We start from the raw sequence: 25,363 nt of genomic DNA on the forward strand, positions 1-25,363 counted from the left end.
TTTCAGTTATTTGCATGTGGTATCAAATACTTATTCCAATACAGGGAAAGCACAGCCCTTTAAAGTTTTGATAGAGCTAAGGATATAGAAGTAGACCTGTCGTATTCTTCTGAGTCATTTATAGGTACAGATGTTGACCCTGAAGTTAGGCCGTGGGAAAGGCCAAAAACATCAGGTTTAACTGTAGGCAGGGAATGACTTTTAAACTTTTTATTGATATACCATGCAGACAAAGGACACAAATCCTACGTGTATACCTTGATGGATTTTTAACAAAGTGAACAAATGCCACACAGGGAGTCTTAAAATAGAAATTTATTGATATCCTCTTTTTCAATTTTTTAGATTGCAGCCCGGGAGCTCAATATTTATTGCCATTTAGATCACAACTTTATGACAGCAAGCATACCTACTCACAGACTGTTTGTTCACGTGCGCCGCCTTGTGGCAAAGGGATATAAGGTCAGCTTTGGCTTCAACTTGTGGGAAAGAGGGATCTGATTCTCTTCCAGAGTGAAAACATGTTTTGCACTGTAGTAGTCTCTCACTGGTTTTGGAATTTGGCATTTTGGGAAAGTGAAAGTGAGCATAATTAGCTTTATATCTTCATGAGTTTTAACATATTATATATTTAGGGTAAATTTTTAAAAGACTAAGGTAAATGTTTCAGAAATAGCCTTTTAAAATCTCAAAACATGTTTAAAAAATTTTTCATTACATTTGATATTTAATATTTCTTATTTTTGTTGAAGGTAGGAGTTGTGAAGCAAACCGAAACAGCAGCATTAAAGGCCATTGGGGACAACAAAAGTTCAGTCTTTTCCCGGAAATTGACTGCTCTTTATACAAAATCTACGCTTATTGGAGAAGATATCCTTTTTGAATAGGAAATTTTCTCTTAAATTTTAGAAATCTTTGTTTTAAGTAACATTTAAAAAATATCTATTCTTTCAGTGGGTATCTTTTTGATGAGATGAGGTGGTATACTACTTTGACCTTTGATCAGTGTGCTACTGAAGAGCTAGGGTTGGTAATGGCTGGAAACAAACATTTTTTTTTTCAAATGCCATAGTAAAAGGAGAGTGTATCAAACTTTTAGAGCAAGAAAAAGGACAGTCTCATACAAGATGATAGCAGGTTATCAGCTGATTTGCAATCACATCTTCCCCAGGCCTGTGTGGGCAGTGGTTAGGCACTTAGGGCCTGTAAGCTCCTTCAGATCTTTCTAACACAAGACCTAAAAATAACTTCTTAGCTTCAAAATGAGAAAAGAAAAGTACAAAGTCAACATACAGTTAATTGCTTATAAAACATAGGCCATCTTCATTAATTGTTAGCTTCATAAAAATTGTATTATTTTTTAAAATGGATTCTAGGTGGAACTTTCTTTGTAAGAATCCTTAGTGTGGACCGTGATTGCTCCAAAATGTATGGTCATTTATAAATTCAATGAGTTAACTTGAAACAAAATGACTTTACTAGCAAAGTCATAAAATTATGTCAATTTTTTTAAAAACCAAAAAATTATGTATTAAATGAGATAAGCATGTATTTTAAAATGTGTACTGTGGGATGGGGTCCGGTCTCAGAATAAAAGAATATAGAGATAAGGTCTTAAATGATACTGTGTGAAAGTAATATTTATTACAGTTTATTGCAAATCTGCATATTTAGAGACCTGCTTAGCTTCTACCCAAATTATGAAGACCGTTTTGCTTTATTAATGTCATGAATAGGGGATGGCTGTCACTCAAAATGGACTCCAAACCATTAACAGCTCCGTGGTATTCCAAGCTGATCAGGCTATAAGATTGGTAATTTTATTGTTTCTTTTGCCTGAACTTGAGTCTCTTAATCGAAGCCTGCTCCTAAAACAGTACTCTTCCCCGCTTCTCTTTTGCTACTGCGATAGCTTTTATCTGCTGATACCCAAATTGGAGGTCCCCAGACTGACCTTGTCTAAAGTCAGCATTTATCTCTGAGAATCTAATTAATGGATTCAATACACACACACACACACACACACACACATATATATGCCTGAATGTATGTTTCTGTTTCCTTTTTAGGTTTTCTTTTCTCCTGTCTTTAAAAAAATTCTCTTGCTATTTCTGAGAGCTATTAGGCACTTTAAAGGAGGAAAGTAATTTATACTATTTTAATGTGTCCATGCTTTGACTTATGGAATTAAATGTTAGGGGATTGTTAAGGATTCACGTCTCAGCATCATCCAAGAAAAGAAGAGGGTTAACATTTGGGCTTCCACAAGGTCTGAGGGTTTCTCCTAAGCCCTTTGGAAGCGAGAAGATAATAGTTGTGGGTCCTCATGAGCCTTATATCTTGGGGGACATAAGGCATATAGTTATGATCAGAGTAAATCAGAAAAATGAATGCTGTATGGGAGATTTGTGCACAGAGCAAAAATGCCTGGAAAAATAAACCATTAACTTAAAAGGAGAAAAACAGTTAATATTAATGGGAATATATATTTTTCTTTAATAATTATTACATGTGAATCCTTTAGTTCAGCTGGATGATGCTATAGATATCGATGAGTTAATGACTGATACTTCTACTAGCTACCTTCTGTGCATCTGTGAAAATAAGGACAATGTTAAGGACAAAAAGAAGGGGAACATTTTCATTGGAATGGTGGTGAGTACTTTGTAGGTGAAGAATAAATGATAGATGTTCATGGTATCTCGGAATATGAGCATCATGTATGGTTTATAATGAGGATATCTGATGAAGTATGATCTCAAGCAATTGTACTTAAAAAATGTTTCCTCATAATTTTATATGTTTAGTTACTAGCTACAGTTTTCTCATATGGATACTTGGCATTCTATGCCGTGGAGAGATCTAGGTAGTTTCTGTTCGTGTGCTTTAGGAGTTTAGGGTTGAAGACAGACACAGTGACAGGCATGGATGTGAACAACATACAGATAGTGCAATAAAACACTAAACCGACGTATGCATAGATAGCAAAGGGTTTTACAGGTTTCTTCTAGAGGTTTGAAATTAAACACATGATTATGGGATTGTTGTGTATAGATTTGGAGGAAAGCATAGGAAAGGGGAGGAGAAATGACAGTTGGCCAATGCAATCAGTCTTCCAAATAAATGTAATTTGTGAATCAGAGTTTGATTGATCTTGCCTTTTGACAATTTGTGAATAAATTTGCCCGTTTACACACCTACCTGAGTTCTGCTCAATATCCTAGACTTTTTAGGGCCCTTCAGAACCGTTAGACTCCCTTATTCTGTTGTAGGTTAAGCAAAAATAGGATTCCTTGCTTAAATAATAAGTAATTCTTTTTGTTTTATTTAATTTTGCAATTAGCTGCAATATCAACAAAATTCTTACAACCCACTGTCTCCAAAGTACTTTTTAATACCTTATTCTGGTATTAGTAACTTGACATTTGCCTAACCAACTCAGCCTAAAGAACAGAGTTGCTAGTATACAACTTAGTGTTTTAAAAAGTACCCTCTGGCCCTCTGCCAAAGCTAACACTTAACTCTCAAGTGTTTTATTGGGACCTGTTCTTGACCTCAATGACCCTTTTGGGTTGATGATATCCAGAGCTCTGGGTCCCGGCTGCACCTCTCTTCTGAGTTCTAGGCTCTTGCATCCAACCCTTTATTGGACAAGGCACTCAGAATTTGCCCTGCCCTCTCAAACTCAGTGGGGCTGCGATGGAACGCTCCTTCCTTTACCCCGAATACTGGGTTTGTCCAGTATTACTGGGTTTGGAGTGTCGCATGTCCCCCAGTCAGTCCCTAAGAATTATCTGATAGTCTGAAATAAAAGGCTTTACTGTTGTAGTGCCCCTGCTACCAGGCCCTCTACCTTCAGCCTGGACAATGCAGTTTTACACAGACTGACTTGGGTTTCTCAGCGTCACATTATCACACAGAGTAATAGGTGTTACAATATAGACCATTTCTCTGATTTAAAAAAAGCAAAGGGGGATTTGTCTGGCTGATAAATTTGTTACTTGAACTTCTGTAAATGGCTTTCATAAATGTTAGGTTTGTAGAGTGGGAGATAAACTTACATATGTATATTATTATACTTTAGTCCAGCTACCTGGACACTAGAGGAAGGCCTTTGGGCTAGAATTAAGGAAATTGCTTGAGCAAAAATGAAGGATTTTTAAAAATTATAAAATATTCAAGGGGAAAAATGCTTAAAACAGGATGTATAAATACAGTGTAGTGTGAGATAACCACTGAGGTCAAGAAATATAACACTGCTTACAGAAGGGCCCCTTCCCTCCAGCGGTTACTGTAATCCGGATTTCTGTGGTAATAATTTCCTTGCTTTTGTTCCAGTTTTACCACCTTAAACGACATACAAATTCGAACATATTATATGTATTTTTTGGGGGGTCTTGCTGCTTTTCTTTGCAAAGTACTATTTGTATATGAGATTTATTTACATGTGTTACTGTAGTAGTTCTTCCATTGTCATTTGCTTTGTTGTATTTTATTTTATGATCTACAGTTTATTCATTTTTTTGTTGATGTACATGTGGGGTTTTCCAGTTTTGGGTTATACAGAGAACACTGCTATAAACCTTTTTGTACATGAAACCTTTTGTCTGAGTTTCTCAAGAGTATATACTTAGGGGAGGAATTGCTGAGTTAGGGCGTATGGATGTTTCAACTTTCCTTAGAACATGCCTGGCTGTTTTCAGAAGCAGCTCTGTTAGTTGACTTTCCGGCAGGCACGTGTGGGTGTAGGGATTGATTATTTTTTTCTCCTGTTGGCTAATACAGTCTGTGACTAGCCCCATACATTTCTGAAGTGGATAAGAGTGTGGCCTGTGGAATCAGACTACATGAATCTTGGCTCTCCCACTTTATTGCCCTGAGACTTTGGGTAAATTACCTGAGAACTTTTTTCACTTGATTTAAATCACGATCTTTTCCAGTTTATCTTTGCTATTATTGGCTTGGGGTGAGAGGGCGTGGCTTTTAGTTATCATCGTTATTCCCTGGATAGACTGTCTACTTGGGGTTCATTCAGAGTTTGTTGTATTTTGTTTTTGCAAGAGTTATAGTTTTTATTTATTAGTTTTATATAATTGATAAGTAATTTACTACTACTCTTGTGGCCAGGTTACTAGGAACATGTCACTTTATACTTTTAGTGATGACAGATGTTATTTGTACAGTGCTTTATAGTTTACAAAGCATTCATGTTTGTTTTCTGATTTAAGCCTTTTAATAACCCTATGAGGGAAGTAGGCTGGTTTAGTCCCACCTAGAGAGGAGGAAACTGAGGGTTTGGTAACTTGTCACAGTCACTCCATCAGATTTGTTAGATCAGGGAGGATCAGGGTATTGCTCTAAAATCCCTTCTAGCATGGCATGGATAGTGGTGAATATGATTTCTTATTAAGAGTCTTTGAAAACAGATTTCAGACACTTTAGAAACGGAGTATATACTAGTGAGTGTACCATCTTTGCTATTTCCATGCTCACTTATGCTGTGTCGTAGTTCTAATTGGGAGAAATACATTTTCTGTGACATTGCATTTTTATTTGTTTTCAGGGAGTGCAGCCTGCCACAGGTGAGGTTGTGTTTGATAGTTTCCAGGATTCTGCTTCCCGTTCAGAGCTAGAAACTCGGATATTGCACCTGCAGCCGGTGGAGCTGCTGCTTCCATCACAGTTGTCAGAGCAAACAGAGATGCTCATCCACAAGGCCACAGCTGTGAGGTAAGTTGGCCCATCACTGGAGACCAATGAAGATTCTGAAACTTAGGTTTAAAGTTGTTAAAAAGTTTTTACTTATGCCATGGCCAGGTGGCTCAGTTGGTTAGAGTGTCATCTAGTACACCAAAAGGTTGCAGGTTTGATTCCCGGTCAGGGCACATACCTAGGTTTCAGGTTCAATTCCCAGTCGGGGTATGTACAGGAGGTGGCCGATCAATGTTTCTCTCTCACACCAATGTTTTTATTCTCTCTAAAAAAAAAAAAAAAAAAAATTAACAAAATGAACATATCCTTAGGTGAGGATTTTAAAAAAAGTTTTAAAGAAAAACAGAATTACCTATAATATCAGCTTAATGTAGGCCTTTAGAAGTTGATCTTACTAAAGGAGTTTAATGATATTATTTGATAAATAACATTCAGTTTTTGGAGATAATTTAGAGTTCATTTCTTAGAGTGTTTACATAACTTTGAAAATGTCTTATCTGTGCTACAAGTTTCAATTTGTGGTCGTGTCCATGAGTTTGATTTATTAAATCTAAGGTCACACCTCTTATTTATGAGGCAGTGTATGAGGTAGGCACTGTGGCATATGGAGGAAGAAGATGTGGTTGTGGTCTATGTCTGGCAGACTTTATAATTAAAAGTCAGATAGTAGACTTATAAGAGATACTGCTTTCATAGAGCTAAAAAGATTAAAATCTCTAAAAAAATTTTAAAAGATAATCTTCTAAAACTTTATTTCCAATATTTCATGTCTTTCGTTTTGTTCATTTTTTTAAGAAAATAACTGAGTGTATATTTGCTTAACTCAGATATACAGTTGACCCTGATCAACTTGGGGATCAGGGGTACTGACACTCCACCCCGCTAAATAGCTGAAAATCTGTGTACTGTATAACTTTTGATCCCCTAAAACTTAACAAGTTGGTTAAGTTTCTGAATCTAGTAGGGATTGGTTTCAGGACCCCACATGGTTACCAAAAACTACGCATGCTCAAGTCCCTTATATAAAATGGTGCAAAACAATGCATACAGTTGGCCCTCCGCATCCTCCAATTCTAGCTGTGGATTGAAAATACCATGTTTGATCCTCAGTTGGTTGAATCCACGGATATAAAACCTACTGATATGGAGGCTGACTCTATTCATTGAAAAAAATTTATGTATAAGGGGACCTGTGCAAAATTAAATAAAGAAAGAAAGAAAGAAAGAAAGAAAGAAAGAAAGAAAGAAAGAAATGAAAGAGGACTTGTGCACTCCAAACCCATGTTGACCAAGGATCAATTGAGTCAACACTTCCATTTCTGATTTCTACTTATTTTTATAAAACAATAAAGGTAAAATTTAATAAAATATCAAAACATTCTACAAAGACATTGCCAGAACTGAATTATTTGGCTGACAGACAGCATTGCCTAGTGATATTCTTCAATGTTTATTCATCAAATGAGATTTAAAAGCCATTTGGCATACTAAAGATACTTTGGGTACCATATGTGGGTTTTCCAAATTTCATGGCTGCCTTTGTCTTGTTTTAATTTGTATTTCTCTGGTTATCATTGAGGTATGTAATTTTTCCTGTGTTTAGTGACCACATTTAAATTTTTTTGTTTGCATATAAGACTAAGCAAAGTCAAAAGTCAACCCACATTTCTGTGCAGTGTCTACAGCTAACCTCTATTTATGGACAGGGTGGAGTAGTGGAGATTCAGAAGTTAAATGGTCACATAGGTGGCTCCTGTTACATAGGCTTTGGGTTGGAGAGTTGACTCTTCCCCTTGGTGACTTTGGCTAAATTACTCAACTGTGTTGTCCTTCAATTTCCTTTTCTTTAAAACAGGGATAATAAGAGGATTATCCCTATAGGATTGTTGTGATTAATACATGTAAAGTGTGTAGTGTAGAAAGCTCTCTATAGTGCAGGGGTGGGCAAACTTTTTGACTCGAGGGCCACAATGGGTTCTTAAACTGGACCGGAGGGCCGGAACAAAAGCATGGATGGAGTGTTTGTGTGAACTAATATAAATTCAAAGTAAACATCATTACATAAAAGGGTACTGTCTTTTTTTTTTTTTTAGTTTTATTCATTTCAAACGGGCTGGATCCGGCCCACGGGCCGTAGTTTGCCCACGGCTGCTATAGTGGAACCTATTCTTCTTCTTCCTATCAGCCATTATTTCTTTTAATATTGCCTCTCTCCTATTCTCTTTTGGAATTCCTATCAGAAGAAAAATGTTGGACCTTCTTGTTCTTCTTTCTGTGCCTTCTCCCATCTACAGCTGTTTCTCATATTATTTGGGGATATCCTCTTTTTTTTTTAACCCTCTTTAAGAAACATTACTTATATTTTAATTCACTATTTCTTTTTTTAACTCTTAGAATACTTACTAAATGGATGATTTATAAGAAGGATGTTGTTGACTAAAGGCAAACATTTTCACTTATAGTGAGCATGAAACTTTTAAATGGGTAAGGTTTACATTCATTTTCATTTTTTTAAAAGAGTATCTGCCCCTTTAAGATTATATCATAGTGTGTGAAACACTGTTGAGACTGATGTCACCAGAAATTCCCAATGCATTGATTTCCCTGAGATTTTTCACCCTGTGATTGTACTGCAACAAGTGAGCATCGTTGACTGCAACCTTGAAGTGCTGGGATTCAACCACTACTTGGATTTTGAATGGTTTACCCCTTTCAAATGGGAAAATCACCTGTCTTCCTGTCCCCAGTTATTATTCAGGTTTGAATTGCAAACAATGACTCTCTTGTTGTCTTCACTGAAGCGGATTAAAGTGGAAGGCCACATCATTCCCTCTCTTGAAATATAAAACAAGTCTGTTTGCATTGGGTTTTGTTGTACCCATAACTGTTACCAGCATGCGAGGCATGACTCCTCCAGGGAAAGCCACTTCATAAGGCACAGTCAGTGGTCCAGCAGGGACACCAGTGGGGCTGGCACCAGGGTAGGCTCCAGAGTCCAGACCCACTTGGTTGTCCGGGGTAGGCTCCTGGTGCATTTGGTCCGGGATAAGCAGTTGCTGTACGACCAGGGTAGTTCCCAGGAGGTGCGATAGGTGGCTGTCCAGGGTAAGCCCAGGATAGGCGGCCCGGGGTAGCCTCCTGCCCCAGCAGGCTGGTTTCCCCATGGGCCGGGCCAACCTTGCGGGTTGGGGTTCCCAGACCCAGATATGGCATCATTAAGTGAAAAACGGTCTGCCAGTTTCCCTGCCCCTCGGCATTCACTGGCTTGCTCTGGGTGTGGCTCCTGGGGAGGTCGTGTTGTCCTCTTAATTCACTATTTCTATGTGTTTTTAGTAGACTGGACCAATGAAGTCCTCCATGGTTATGATAGCATTACATTATTTTTACACTTAGATCTCTTGGCATTCTGAAAATACTTCAATAATCATCTAAATTTTATTTTAGTCTATTTTTCTTTTAGAATTTAATTTAATTTTAGCATTCAGAATGCTTTTAATTCACATTTCTTTATTTTACTTAACTGTGTGAGGTGTGGTCCTACCTTAATTTCACCTCTAAATGCTAGTGGATCCATAAAACTTAGCCTTTATCTACCTGAGATACAAATCACAGCCATATTAACAAAGAAAAGGAAAAAAATCAGCAACGGGGATAGGAATGCTTTTTTAAAAAAATTAAATCTTTATTGTTCAGAATATTACAATTGTTCCTCTTTTTTTCCCCCATAGCGCCCCTCCACCCGGTTCCCACCCCACCCTCTGCCCTTACCCCCCCCCCCCCCCCCCCACTGTCCTCATCCATAGGTGTATGATTTTTGTCCAGTCTCTTCCCACACCCCCACACCCCCTTCCCCCCCTAGAATAGTCAGTCCACTCCCTTTCTATGCCCCTGATTCTATTATATTCACCAGTTTATTCTGTTCATCAGATTATTTATTCACTTGATTTTTAGATTCACTTGTTGATAGATGTGTATTTGTTGTTCATAATTTGTATCTTTACCTTTTTCTTCTTCTTCCTCTTCTTAAAGGATACCTTTCAGCATTTCATATAATACTGAGTTGGTGGTGATGAACTCCTTTAGTTTTTCCTTATCTGTGAAGCTCTTTATCTGACCTTCAATTCTGAATGGTAGCTTTGCTGGGTAAAGTAATCTTGGTTGTAGGTTCTTGCTATTCATCACTTTGAATATTTCTTGCCACTCCGTTCTGGCCTGCATAGTTTCTGTTGAGAAATCAGCTGACAGTCGTATGGGTACTCCCTTGTAGGTAACTGACTGTTTTTCTCTTGCTGCTTTCAAGATTCTCTCTTTGTCTTTTGCTCTTGGCATTTTAATTATGATGTGTCTTGGCGTGGTCCTCTTTGGATTCCTTTTGTTTGGGGTTCTCTGCGCTTCCTGGACTTGTAAGTCTATTTCTTTCACCAGGTAGGGGAAGTTTTCTGTCATTATTTCTTCAAATAGGCTTTCAATATCTTGCTCTCTCTCTTCTTCTGGCACCCCTATAATTCGGATGTTGGTATGCTTGAAGTTGTCCCAAAGGCTCCTTACACTATCTTCATATTTTTGGATTCTTATTTCTTTTTGTTTTTCCGGTTGGGTGTTTTTTGCTTCTTCATATTTCAAATCTTTGACTTGATTCTTGCGACCCTCTAGTCTGCTGTTGAAACTCTGTATAATATTCTTTATTCAGTCAGCGGATGCTTAATTTCTAGTTGGTCCTTTTTCATAACCTCAAGGGTCTCACTAGATTTCTTGAGGGTCTCACTAAATTTATCGGTGGTTTCTAGAAAATTCTTTTTTTTTTTTTTCCTTTTTTTTTTTTTAATATATTTTATTGATTTTTTACAGAGAGGAAGGAAGAGAGATAGAGAGTTAGAAACATCGATGAGAGAGAAACATCGATCAGCTGCCTCCTGCACATCTCCCACTGGGGATGTGCCCGCAACCCAGGTACATGCCCTTGACCGGAATCGAACCCGGGACCTTTCAGTCCGCAGCCCGACGCTCTGTCCACTGAGCCAAACCGGTTTCGGCTAGAAAATTCTTGAAAAACCTTATAACCATGGTTTTGAACTCTATATCCAGTAGTTTGCTTTCCTCCATTTCTGTCATTTGTGACCTGTTTCTTTGTCTCCGCATTTTTGATGCTTCCCTGTGTTGATAGAGTGGCTTTCTGTGCTAGGTGTCCTATAGAGCCCAGTAGCTCATCCTCCCCAATTACCTGAGGTGGACACTCTTGGTGCACCCCTTTGTGGGCTTTGTGCACAGTCTTGTTGTAGTTAAGCCTTGATTGTTGTAGGTATCACTGGGAGGAATTGACCTCCAGGCCAATTGGCTGTGAGAATCAGCTGTGTCTACAGTGGGAGAACTTCTGTGCTGGAGACACCCTTCTGGGGCAAGACTTGCTTCAGTGGGGCTTTGGTGCTCACTGAGTCTGCCCCCTGAGTGTGTCCCTTCTGGATCTGAGGAGTTGAAATCTGGATGGTCCCACTCTGACCACTGGGTACACTGGCTCTTGGATCTCTAAGGAGGTGCTAATTTAGCCTCTGCCTGAGGCTACCTAGCAGGAGCTATGGAGAGATCTGCAGATTCCTCTTCTTTGTTTGGGTTTTGGAGGTGCCCAGATGAGGCCCAGCTGTGAAGCAATGCAAGCCGCTGTGGGGCCTTGGGCCTTCTTTTGGAAGTTCTGGGTCTCTCTGACCCAGCTGCAGTTTGTTAGGTAATTTTCAGATTGCAAAGGGCCAGGCCTTTCATATGCAAAAGCCTCTGCGCACAGCTTGGGTGGGGCGGGGTCTCGGGATCAACAGGGCGGAACAAGCAGCTATGGCTGCTCCTCAGTCCTACCCTAAGAGGCCCTGCGTCTCAGTATCCCAAGGTGATCACTGCAAGCACCTCTGAGAGAAAGCCGCCCTTGAGTTCTGACTGATGCCAGAGAGTCCAGTTTCTCCCTGTATGAGTCTGGGTCCCCAGAGACGCCCCAGGAACTGGAGTTCAGAGCAGTTGGGAGCTTGAGACTCCCTCCCGATTGAAAAAGACAACCGTGTCCTCAGTTGCCAGCCCTTTCCGTGTGCCTCCGTACCTCTGCACTATATTTCCGCACCTCCTCTGAGTCTCAGTGTGCTTTTCTCTTTCCTTCTAGTTGTAGATTTTCCACTCAGCCAGCCTTCCTGTGGTTCTGGATGATGTCTATTTTGTCTTTCAGTTGTATTTTTGAAGTGGTTGTGCGAGGCAGCAATTTCCGGTGTTTACCTATGCCGCCATCTTGGTTTCCCCTAGGAATGCTTTTAATAGTAGGTATGAACAACATACCTTGCCAACTTAATGTTCCATAACCGGTAAACAATATAGCATTGACTTTTTGAGAAAAGTTGTTTTGTTTTTGGTGGTATCTTCTTGTCTGTTTTAAATAATGATAGGAAGATTCTTGTGTCTCAGAATCTTTTTCTGCTGCTGTAAACCTGAAGGTAAAAATGGAACAATTTCTTTCAGTCATTGGTTGATATTTTACTAATACTGAAGAAATAATAAAGCTATGCGATAAAAGGAAGCAGAATGGCTTGGAATTATAGAATATACATTTTAAAGTACATACTGTCTATGTGTGTGTGCGTATTCTTAAGTTTTACCACAAGAGGTCTCCAAAGGATTTTGTATATTCTGTGTATTGAATTTAATGGCTGCTGAAACCTCATTTGTCATATGGTAATTTGACATAGGGTAATTTAGAATAACTATTAGTCAAAGTTTGTACTAAGGTAGATTTTTTTTATTTCTAAATAACGATAAACTATCAGTTTTTCTTAGGTTATATGTCTTTATTTAAATGTGTTTATAAGATTTCAGCTTGAATCTTAGGAAATCAACCTTATTATCTTGATTGTTACTCTTTCTGTTTGTCTTGAGAATATATACAGAGAAACATTACAGAAAACAAATGTGGTCCAGACCCCCACCCATGCTAGCAAAGGCTCCTTTAAAAAGACCATTATGGTGATATTATGGGTAATTCAGCTTTTCTTTCTTGAAATTTCCACTACTACTGTTGAAATATTTTTGCAAGAAAAAACTTTTTAGCATCTTTAATAAATAGTTTTGGAATTAAATGTAAGCTTCAGGATGCTGTCATGATGATGAAGGTATACTACCTTCTTATGAAGTTTCTCATTCCTTGCTTATTACAAAAGAAATTGGGTATTAAAGCTAAAAATCAAAATTATTTGGACACTTAACACCAAGTAAATTCAGAGCTGAGATAAGGGCACACATCAGGTTCAGAGTCCTTATTGGAAAGAGGAATGGCCCCAGAGCAGGGACGGTTTGTAGGTGGGTTATACAGGTAGAGCCGAGTTGCACCTGGTTTACTTACCTGGTAAATTCTAACTGGTTCACAAATAAACATATTTTTACTTTCATAGTTAAATATTTGCTTTAATGTGTACTAAAAACGTACAATTAGGAATCAAATCTTTGATTTCATTAATTTGTGTGGCATAGAAAAATCTTAAGTTGATATTTGAGTTAAAAATTGTGTGTTAATTTAACAAAAACCATTTGGATATAGTAATAATGTGCTTGTGGATGTGGCAACAATTTGAAGGGGCAATGACTTAAGTTAGGGCAGTGGTTGGCAAACCACGGCTCTTTGGCCCCTTGAGTGTGGCTCTTCCACAAAATACCACTTGTGGGCGTGCACGTACAGGGAACGTTGTGGAGTGAAAGAAGATGTAGTGTCGAGGATTGAGAAAGGTATGTTGAAATGGTTTGGACTTATAGAGAGGATGAACGAAAGGAGATAGACAAAACAGACGAGTGTGGATGGGAGAGTTGGAAGGGGTCGACCTCAGTGAACATAACTCAATCAGATTGAGGACGTTTTTAGCAAAGGCCAGCTTAGGAGTACCCTAATTAAGTTAATAACAATGTACCTATCTATATAGTTTAAGTTTAAAAAATTGGGCTCTCAAAAGAAATTTCAGTCGTTGTACTGTTGATATTTGGCTCTGTTGACTAATGAGTTTGCCAATCACTGAGTTAGGGAAATGTGTAGGGGCAGTCTATGTCGCATTTATCTTGTCATTGTGATTCTGTATGCGTTTTAGATAAATTCAACATCAATGGGACCATTGCTTGAATGAAAAAGAAAATCTGAACCAGAGTTTAGAGAAATACAAATGATGAATATGAGATCTAGAAATGGCCTGAGAATGGGTCACTTGCCATTTTTTCATAACAGCTCACTTTTCTAATTAAGGTATTTTATTCTTCCTTCAAGTTTATTTTTTAATTTAGATAGCTAACAGTACATTTGAATTGATTATCCCTTTCCTGTCCCTATAAAACATCTATATTCATAGATATTTCCAGTAGATTCTCAACCTGTACATTCTCTGAGTTGCACATCAGCATTCATTCATTCATTCTTAAAAATATTGATGGGGTGCTTACTGTGTGCCAAGATCATTGCTAGATGGTGAAGATATAAAAATGAATAAGATCCCTACCTTCCAGATTCTTATAGTCTAAGCAGTGGTCGGCAAACTGCGGCTCGTGAGCCACATGCGGCTCTTTGGCCCCTTGAGTGTGGCTCTTGCACAAAATACCGACTTCTGCACATGGGTCACGAAGTTTCAATCTCACTGTACATGCGCGCCTGCACATGGTATTTTGTGTAAGAGCCACATTCAAGGGGCCAAAGAGCCGCATGTTGCTCCCGAGCCGCAGTTTGCCGACCACTGGTCTAAGGGGTGGTAGCCAGGGAAGTAAACAATTACAATGAAAGTGCCAATTATTAAGGTCTTATGGAGTAACTGGTGCCTGGAGGAGTTGGGCAAGGCAGATGGAGGTGTGAGAGAGTGTGATTTTCTTAGAGGGTAGAAACTAGTTTGGCTGGCTGCTCTGCCAGAGTGAGCATGGTAGCCTGAGGCAGGACAGATGTGGAGTTTGGGGAGAAAGGTAATGTAAAGTGAAAGTGAAGGAGAATCCAAGGTAAAACAGCAGAGAGAAAGCAATATTAAGGAAGGTTTGGATAAAAAAGCTTCCTGTGAAAAAACTGAGAAGGGATGCCTGATGATAGAAGCTATATCTAGTGATTTTTGTGTCCCCAGCACCTATCATAGTAGCTAGCATATAATAGGTACTTAAAAATGCTTGCCCTAACCGGTTTGGCTCAGTGGATAGAGCGTCGGCCTGTGGACTGAAAGGTCCCAGGTTCGATTCCGGTCAAGGGCATGTACCTTGGTTTCGGGCACATCCCCAGTAGGAGGTGTGAAGGAGGCAGCTGATCGATGTTTCTCTTTCTCTCATTGATGTTTCTAACTCTCTATCCCTCTCCCTTCCTCTCTGTAAAAAATCAATAAAATATATTAAAAAAATGCTTGATGAATGAATGATTACACAGTGACTTTTGGAATAAGGAGAATAATGAGTATTTCCTATTTGTTTTCCTTATAAAAAATGATCTGGTTTTATAAACACAGAGATTGTGGTAGTGGCTAGAAATTCATACATATAACATATATGATGATAAATGTATATTTAAATGGTATGGGTGTATCCAACTCATTTACATCTTTTGGGAAGACCATATTAATTCCCTAATATTTTTTCATTATTGTTTTTATTCTTCAAAAATTAAGGAAAAATAATGCCACTTTAAATTAGTTTGTTTAGACATCCTAACATTTCCATGGACATTCCCTTGTAGTAAACATTAATGGAATGTACATGGTTAGGCTATCCTGGACAAGGAATTAGATAACTATTAGAGATTAATATTGATGATCACAAGGTCCCAGCCTCATCTCTGGCACTTGAAAACTTTTCTAGTATAGTGCTCATTAGGAAATATTTTTTTCTTCTTTCTATTCTGTCTTTCTCATCTTCCTTATTCCTTGTTTCTAGAGTAGAAGATATAAGTTGACTGCTGTGCCATTCTATTTCATTATGCTTATTGCATAATAAATTCACTTTGCTATTCAGAAAACTTAGAATTTAAAAATTGATTGTAGTAGTAGAGATGGGAGTGCATTAAGTAGTAGAGATAAATCTCATACATAGTAGGAAAATGTCTCTAGGAAAACATTTAAAGAGAAAGTAATCGTAATAATAAAGAAATCTATTTTGTGTTGATTTCCTTTTAAAAAGTATACTAATTCCTTCTGTGGTGGAAATGTCATTGTATTTTTAGTAGTGTTTTTGGTACTGATAGTTTTTATATACCTAGTTAGCACTTTTAATGAGTGTGCTTAACTCATATATAGGAAAATCCAGATTTAAAAATATGATAAATTAATAGGGATAGTTACTCTTCAGAAGTGTTTGCTACAGGGCTTATCTAAATAAGGAACCTCCTTGGCCTGTTATTGAGTGTAACTCCACAGGAAAAGCATAAATGGGGTGTACACGTAATAGGTTTATTGATAGTAGTGGAATAGGAAGAACCAGCATTTGAGGAGTCTGGAGGAATGACCTGACTGATTATGACAGAGAACTCTCAAGGCAAGGCCAGACAGCCTGAACAGAAAGTTGGCAAGCAGATGTGTGAGATGTGCAGCTTACCCTGGGTTTTCCAGGTGGGCCTAATTAATCATAAGAGTCTTTTAAATGTGGAAGAGGAGGAGGAAGAAGAGTTCAGAATGGTGCAGTGTTTGTCCCACCAACACTGGCTTTGAAGGTGGAGGAAGAAGCCATGAGCCAAGGAGTGTAGCCTGCCTCTAGGAACCAGGAACGGCAGGGAACCATTCTCCCCTAGAGCCTCGGGAAAGGAATGCACTCCTGCTGACACCTTGAGGTTAGCCCGCTGAGACCAGTGTTGGAATTCTGAGTCACAGAACTGTAAGATAATAAATGTGTGTTGTTAAGCCACTAAGTTTGTAGTAATTGGTTAGAGCAGCAAAGACAGAGTAATACCCTAGCAATGTGTGTGGGTATTGGGTAATGATGTAAAATGTTTTTGGTAAGGGGGATTGTGGCTTTAGAGAACTTTTTGTTAATGAGGAGCTGTTTCCTGGAGTTAGGTCAGACCACTGCCTCTCCTCCTTGGATGCCCAGATTTTTCTGCCTCTTGTTTCACACTAGTTGAAAGTTGATAGGTGTTTAATACTGTTCAAGTAGACATTACTTTCTTGGCAAATAAGAATGTAAATACTTGTTGTGGTTCTGACTGAAATATTGGGGATTTTTAAGTACTTGCTAAAATGATTACTGCCCCTTTTAAGTCTGAGCAATTTCTAGTTGCTAAGTCAGGGTATCGTTTATGTATGAATTATCTTATAGGTAAGTATACTTTACAGTCTTTTATGTAACTCTTAACTATCAACCCCCACATATCACAAAGTTTACTTGTGGGTGATTAAATTGAGTAAGACAAGAGGTTGCCCACCCATACAGAATAAAATCCTATTTCTTCTACTTGCCAGAGAACACTGAGAACAGCCTGGCCTGCAGGTTGATTGTCATATTCTGCCTCCATCCCACCTACTTATTGCTACAAAGAGACACAGAGCTTAGCCTCTCACCACATTCACATTCTGTCATTTTCCTGGGGCTGCCGAGAAAAGGGCTCCCTTAGGTTTCTAGTAGTTCTAAGGCTCTGTGCTTCTAGGAGAGAAGCTTCCATCTTGCTTCCTGTTTGCATATTTTCTTCCATTTTATCTTTTCTTCTGTGCTAACTATGCGTAGATTTTACTTCAGGGACCTGTGTGTTTTGTTCACTCCTGCCATTATGTATATACTGAAATACTACTTTTGTCAAAGTGCTGATAGATTACAATGCTCTGCAAACACATAGATATAAAGAATGATCTTTTAAAACTACGATTTCAAGTTAAATATTGGCTCTGTGTAGAAAACAGTGCTGAAATTCAGTAGTTCCCTGGGGCTATGGTAATGTGAGGTGTTCATTGGATGTCTTTTTTCTAACCTCAGGAGTGGAAAACTTACTGCCTGTTCTCCAGGTGTGTAGCGAGTGCAGCTTCATCTTCCAGAGTTCTCTCTGTGGCTCAGGGTGTCTACATAAATTTTCTGCTTTTGTTCTTAGAGGTTCTAGGCCAGGGGTGGGCAACCCCGGGCACGCGTGCCAAATATGGCACGCCAGTAACTTTTGCTGGCACGCGAAACCCTCTCTTATAATCTTCCATTTGCAATTTTTTTCTTAATATTGACTTTTTTATTTTTCAGATAAATTCAGTGTAGGTGCATCTTAGATAAATAAATAATTTTACATAACATGTATACATGAAAAAATAAATGTATTTTTCATCATCACATACTGTGTTTTTGTCGCTCGAATGAATTTTATTATTTCTTCAAGGTTCTTCACATATGTACACCTTAAGAGATATCAAGTAGGCGTGACATGTTCTCAAAAAATTAGGGTTGGCACGCAGAAGAACTTTGAATCAGAGATTTTGCTGGTTTTGTCACGCACTCACAAAAAGGTTGCCCTCCCCTGTTCTAGGCCATGCTGATTGCCGTTAAGCGATTACAGGTGCTTTTTGCCTGATAAGCTGTTCTTATCATATAAAAATCAGAATTTAGAGACAAGATAAGGAAGTGGTGATTTTGTTTTACAGTGATTTTTTTACTTAGAGACTTCTAGATATTGTCAATTCTGATTTAATTTGATGTGTTTAAAGAACAAGTTATTAAAAACATTTAAAATAACCCATTTTACAAAAATTTGATTTGCAAACCCAGTCATTGTCTAAGGTAACATACCTGAGACCAGAAGTATGGCACACTTTCTCCCACCCAGTCTCTTGCCCCTCACTCCTGGCTCCAGCTATACCAGATCACTTGCCATGTGCTGTAGAGATGCCATGCATGATGGGAGAGGCACAGAACAGTGGTCTGAGCACAGAGTCTGGGGCCAGACAGCCTGTGTAGAATCCCAGCTTCCTCGCTTAATAGCTGTGGATCTTAACTTCTCTGTGGCTCAGTTTACTTAATCAAAAAGATGTTTATAATAACAGAACTGTCTCAGGGAGTTATAGTGAGGCTTAAATTAGTTAATACATGTAATAGGCTTAGAACAGTGCTTGGAACATATTAAGTGCTCAGTAAATGTTAGGTCTTAGTGTTTATTCATCATTTCTTTTCCCATCATTCTTAACATATTTTTACATGTGCAGTGTGCCTTTCCCACATTTGAATGTTAAAATATTGTATATCTCAACAATCACTACTTTTGTGAAGCTGCCCTGCCAGTTTTAGGTGTGGCTCTAACCTTGGCTGTACGTTGGGATCACCATAGTGAGTACTGATGCCTGCATTTTAGTTCTGTGCTAGAGCTGGTTTGTAGTGGCTTGTGAGGATGAAATTTTCTTTCAGGTTGCTAAAGCCTTGGTAGTTTAAAGTCAGCCACGATCAGAATGTTTACACTCTTAAATGGTTAGACACTACCTCAGCATACTAATCCTCCTGGTATTCTAGTGATTTGTTATAAGCTTCTCCAAATAGCTATTAAGCCTTTTAGTATACAGTGCATTAGTTTGCTGGGACTGCAGTAACAAAGTACCATAGATGGGGTGGCTTAAAAAACACATACTTGTTGTTTCACTGTTCTGGAGACTAAAATCCAAAATTAAGATGTCAGCAGAATTAGTTCCTTTTAAGGGCTGTGAGGAAAGGCTCTAGTCCAGGCCTCTCTCCTTCACTCATAGATAGCCATCATCTTCCTATATCTCTTCATGTCATCTTCTGTTTGTGTGCCCATGTGTCCAGATTTTATCTTTTTTATAAAGACTCTAGTCATATTGGACTAAGACTCACCCCCATCACCCACTTTAACTTGATTACCATAGTAAAAGCTCTGTTTCCAAATATGGTCACATTCTAATGGACTGGAGGTTAGGAGTTCCACTTATGAATTTTAGGAGAATATAATTCAACCCATTTCAATACAATTCAGTTTCTTTCTTTCTTTTTTTCCATTTGTCCCTCTACTACTTGAACAGTGAAGATTTGTTGACTTGAATTAAGAAGGAAATACCAGTTAGCTGGATAGGAGAAATTATTATTTTTGTTATTCGTGTATTAATTTTTATTCATTGTACTTATGAATTCCAGATATTCAATTTGTTGATTTTATTTTTTTGAAGGAGCTCTTTTTTGGGATAATATTAAAGTTAGCATTTATAGAGAAAAACATTAGAAAGAGTAGTTCTTTTAGGTTGTCTGAGTCAGGAATGAGTTTGTTAATGAACTCAAAACGCATATGCTCCGAGTGTAATGGTTTTGATTTTGTGTTGTCAAGAAAATGCGTTTAATCATCCATGAGAAAGATGTTTCAGATGCATTTCTATTGATCTGAGAATATTTTAATGCCGATTGTCCTCTTTACGTACATAAGTCTTTGGCATTCTCAAAAGAATGGTTTCTTTTGTTTTTTTCTCAAAGACAAATATAATGTTTGGTAATTTGTGGTTGTGCAATAGAAAAATTTTTATCTACAGGAAGCATAAATTATTTTTAAAAATTTACCTTATGTTAGGATGATTGTATCATATATATAAAATGACATTTAAACTATGATCATCTCAAAGCATGTAAATATGGAATGTACTTTTTGAAGGTAAATATTTTTCTTCAAATGAGGTACTTCTCTGCACTATTTTTTTTTTATTGTTGTTGATAAAATACTGGAATAAAATCTTACTCCCCTAAATGTGTTTGGAGTACTCATTTGCACAGGAATTTGTTAGTCTAATTGTTCAGATTTCTTTTTAATAGAAAAATTTCAGCTATAAATTATATGGCAAATATTAAAAGCTTTGTTTTTCATTAACTTAAGAATGATTTTCAGTATGCAATAAAATTTACACATTTTCTGTGGGTGAGTCAGTTAATTTTAACAAGCATACATCAATATAACCATTTCCCCTAATTATGAAGAACATTTCCATCTTCCAAGAAAGTTCCCTGTACCTCTTTGCAGTCATTTTAGCCTCCTCTCCATCGCCTACTTCAAGCAAATACTGATCTGATTTCTCACTATAGGATATTTTAGACCCTTTTAGATTTTACATGCATTGACTCATTACAGTATGTACTCTTTGGTGGTGTCCAGATCTTTCAGCATAGTGCCTGTGAGGTTCACCCACGTTGTTGAGTATATCAGTAGTTTGTTCCTTTCTGTTGTGCAGTAGAATCACATTGTATGAGTATACCAAAATTTGTTCATCCATCCACTTGCTGAACATTGGGGTTTTGGCTATTTCCAGTAATGGTGCTAAGAGCATTTGTGTACTAGGCTTTTTATGGACATATGTTTTTATTTTGGGTAAATAGGAGTGGGTTTCTGAGCTGAATAGGTAAGTATATATTTAACTGTAATAATGGGCCAAACTAGGTTTTTCCAAAACAGTGCTTCAATTATATACTCCCACCAGCAGGATAGGAGAGTTGTAGTTGCTCCACATCTTTGCTAATTCTTAGTATTATTGCCAGTCTTTTATTTTTTATTTTATTTATTTATTTTTATTGCTTAAAGTATTACAACGGGTATTACATATGTGTCCTTTTTCCCCCCGCCCTTGACAATCCCCTGGCCTCCCCTACCCCCCAGTGCCTTATGTCCATTGGTTATGCTTATATGCATGCATACAAGTCCTTCGGTTGATCTCTTAACCCCCTCCTCGAGTGTAAAGTGGTGTCTTGTTTTGGTTTTAACTTGCTTTTTTTGGATAACCAGTGATGTTTCATGTGCTTATTGGTTATTTCTATATCTTCTTTTGCCCATTTATAAAAATTGGGTTGCTTGTGTGGTAATTGAGCTGTAAGAATTCTTCCTAGATTCTGAATAAAAATCCACTGTCAGATATATGTATTGTGAATTTTTCTTCCACTCTGTGGCTTGACTTTTTAATATTCTTGATGACCTTTGGAAGGACAGAAGGCTTTAATTTTGATGGAAGTCAAATTTATCAATTTCTTCTTTTATGGTTAGTGCTTTTTGTGTCCTAATACATCTCTGTCTGCTTCAAGGTCATGAAGATTTTTTTTTATGTTTTCTTCTAGAAATTTTATAGTTTTAGCTTTTATTTTTAACCCCGATAAATATTTTGATTTAATTTTGGGGCCTAGTGTGAGAGTAGGTTTGAAGTTCATTTTTCTCCTTAGTATATAGTATTAGCCTTTCTGTCTTTGTTTTCTCATCTTTGAAGACTGCTAGTTAAGTAACCTTTGAGTATCTTCTTTTGTTTCTACTTGAGAAATGAAAATGCTTTGTGTCTATTTAAAGTCATTTCAGGCATCAGAAGTAGGTAATGTAGGATTTTGGGGAGGAGCTGTGGCTTCTGAAATCACTCATTAGATTTTCCCCAACTTCATCCTCTGTTACTCTGGAGTGAAAAAGGTGCTGTTGGAGACATTGGTAGCTACTGAGAATATTCATTATTGCTGACATATTGTTTATTTGTGCTCATCCCACCCAGTTACTTTTATTCTGAAGCTTTTTCCCCCTTTTCCCTTTTTCTTTGAACACATGACTACTCTTATTTCTCATGCCACAGTAGCAGTAATAATAATAATAACAGCAGCAATAGCTAACACTAGGTATTAGGCACTATTCTAAGGACTTTATATTTATTGACTGTTTAATCTTTGCAAACGCCCTGTGAGGGATCTACTCTTCTTTTGATACAGATTTTATATATTAGGAAACTGAGGCAGAGAGATGTTGAGCTCCGGATTATACAGCTAGTGAATGGCAGAACTGGGATTTGATCCAGACTTCCTGGCTCTCAAGCATATGCTCTTAACCACTACATCATACGATCTCTCAGGAAAAACACACAGGGAAGCAGCCATTCCCTTCACCTCTGCTTGTGGATTTCGAAAGGAGTAATGTTTTATAGCGTAGTTGACATTTTGGCTGATACGTCATGAAATTTTCATTCCTTCATAATGCGTATAATAGTTTGTGTTTCTATCTCTGGCAGTAAAGTTTCTGACAAAAAGCATGTGTGCTTAAAACAGAGTTGCTTTATTTCTAAAGATCTTGCTTTGCAAACCGCAGTCCCATGTGTCCAGCAGAAAGCACAGGCTGTGGTCATCCTTCTGGGAAAGCGTCTTCGGGAGGTGAGTCTTGGCCCACTTGTTAAGTGAGAATGTGCACACTGGGCTGGGGGACGGTATGTGCAGATGGGTGGTAAAAAGACCCAGGACTGTGATGGGCTGAAACATTAAGAAAGGGTGAAGGTTTTAAAATATTGTTGCAAGGGACTTCATCCTCAGAGAAGATTCCCAGGATCAGGGAAGTCGAGCTGGGAGGTCATGCCTGCAGGCTGACATGAGTGGCCTCTTTAGGTCCTTGGGCTTTCTGCTGCCCTTTCCCTCCTTCACATTTTCTTTTCCCTTTGGCTTCCCAGGTTTGAGTGCTCTTGGATTTCCTGACCTCATTGCAGATAGAAGTACTTTTCTGTCAGGTTTGCAAGACAGGTTAGAAATGTTTTTGATGGAGCTCTACTTTAAAAAGGTCACAACCACTGGAGGAAAAAAAAAAAGTAAACCCAAAAGTTTAGAAAAAGCTAGAGAAAGGTTTAGAAAGACATGAATTTACCTAGTACAGAATTTTTTAAAAATTCTTTATTGTTTAAATTATTACATAAGTCTCCTTTATCCCCCATTGACCTATCCCGGGCTGCCCCCACCCCCCAGCACATGCCCTCATCCCCTACTGTCTGTGTGCATTGGTTATGCTCATATGCATGCATACAAGTCCTTTGGTTGATCTCTTATCCCCTCACCTACCACCTTCTCTCATAGGTTGGACAGTCTGTTCGATGCTTCTATGACTCTGGTTCTATTTTTGTTCATCAGTTTATGTTGTTCTTCATATTCTACAAATGAATGAGGTCATGTGATATTCATCTTTCTCTGACTGACTTATTTCGCTTAGCATAATGCTCTCCAGTTCTATCCATGCTGTTGCAAATGGTAAGAATTTTTTCTTTTCTATAGCAGCGTAGTATTCCATTGTGTAGATGTAGTACAGAATTTTTATATCAAGATAATACCTCCCATCTCTTTTAGTATTTTAAACACAACCATCATGCATGCCTGCTTACTTCCTGGGCCTTAGGCCTCTGAGGCCTCATGGAGTTCACACAGTGAGTGAGGAAATTATCAGTCTTCACTCTTGCTCCCCAAAAGGCCTGTCCTCCTGGGGTAGGTCCTGCTGTGTTTCTTTACCTCAGCTCTTTTTAATCCTGCCCGGTCCTACTTTTGCTTTTAATTTCTCATCCCCAGTGGTAGCTTGGCTAAGGCCCCTTCAGTCTGCTTGATGGAGAGGGTTGAGAGAGGATTCCTCTTGGTCTCCAGAGTCTCTGTCCTATAGTCTACCTGCCTGTTGGTTTGGTCTGAAGCAGATTCATTAGTTGGAATCAGACTTTGGGTTTTCCTCACCCTGGTTCACTGTTGTTCCACATGGACTTCAGAGAGATTTCCATGTTTCTAAGAAGCTGTCTGTGTGATTAGATTATATCCACATTTTTCTTTGGACATCAAAAGGCGCCCCCCCCCCCTTTTTTCTTTATTGTTTAAAGTGTTACATATGTCTCATTTTTCCCCCTGACAAAGACCCCTTTTTTAAAAAAAGTTCTTTCTAGTGAGTATTCATTGAATATTTTAAAGGTAAAAATGAACATATTGGCTCAGGTAAGAGAAGAGCTAGCTCGAGGGTAGGCTAGAATCAGGTGTGGTTGGATTTAAGGGTCCTTGTTTGTCTCACCTCCTTGGATTCATCTTCCTCTCACGTTCCACAAGGTGGCAGGGTGGCGCCAATCACTCGGTCCCAGGACTTGTAGCCTTCCCCATTCAAGTACTGGAAAGTGGATGAAGGGCTCCTGGGAGCTCCTGCATAAGTCCTGTAATGTGTTCTTTCCTTCTCTTTCTCTCGTTGTTCTTCATGAAAACTTTTAATTTTTGAATAAGTAGTATATTCCAGTGGTTCAGAAATCTAAAAGTATTTTCAAAGGACATGGGGGTGAAAGTTTTTCATCCTTATGTGCCCTTTTTATCATGAAATACCTCTCTTTGTCTTGCTTAATGCTTTTTGTCCTGAATTCTATGTTGCCTGATAATAAAGTCTTGTCCCATGATTTCTTTTTTTTAAAAAATATATTTTATTGATTTTTTACAGAGAGGGAGGGAGAGGGATAGAGAGTTAGAAACATCGATGAGAGAGAAACATCGATCAGCCGCCTCCTGCACACCCCCTACTGGGGATGTGCCCGCAACCAAGGTACATGCCCTTGACCGGAATCGAACCCGGGACCCTTCAGTCCTCAGGCCGACGCTCTATCCACTGAGCCAAACCGGTTTCGGCTCCATGATTTCTTTTTATGTATTTGCATTTGCTTAGTATATCCATCTGGGCATTTTTTTTTTTCAGCTATTATTTTATTTTTAACCTTTCAGAATTTGTTTTAAGTTGTGCTCCTCTTTGTAGCATAGAGATTTTATTTATTTTTCCTTTGTAATCCAACCTGAGATTAATTTTCTTTTAATAGGTAAGGTTAGCAAATTTACTTTTGTCAATATGGCAGATATATTTGATGTTAGCTGGTCCATATGGTTTTTGTGCCTTTTAAAAAAAAGTTTCATTATGTGGTCTGTGGGGTTTTTCTGATATTTTTGTTCTAGTGGTTGT

At 38.2% G+C, this 25,363-nt stretch overlaps 1 protein-coding gene and 1 pseudogene across 2 annotated transcripts in view; one reads left to right on the forward strand and one right to left on the reverse strand.

The window, feature by feature from the left end:
* Nucleotides 1–25,363, forward strand: part of MSH3 (mutS homolog 3) — a 177,829-nt gene that overhangs the window by 53,375 nt on the left and 99,091 nt on the right. For both annotated transcript variants that reach the window (XM_070412256.1, XM_070412255.1), the window contains exons 5-8: nucleotides 346–462; nucleotides 753–870; nucleotides 2,510–2,655; nucleotides 5,564–5,730. In XM_070412256.1, coding sequence (XP_070268357.1) covers nucleotides 346–462; nucleotides 753–870; nucleotides 2,510–2,655; nucleotides 5,564–5,730 — 548 coding nt within the window. The remainder of the gene's footprint in view (nucleotides 1–345; nucleotides 463–752; nucleotides 871–2,509; nucleotides 2,656–5,563; nucleotides 5,731–25,363) is intronic.
* On the reverse strand, nucleotides 8,250–13,111 carry LOC139008376 (galectin-3 pseudogene; annotated as a pseudogene).

Source organism: Myotis yumanensis, unplaced genomic scaffold (genome assembly GCF_028538775.1).
Source record: "Myotis yumanensis isolate MYYU_CA2020_CCGP unplaced genomic scaffold, mMyoYum1.0.hap1 SCAF_4, whole genome shotgun sequence".
Classification (NCBI taxonomy): domain Eukaryota; kingdom Metazoa; phylum Chordata; class Mammalia; order Chiroptera; family Vespertilionidae; genus Myotis; species Myotis yumanensis.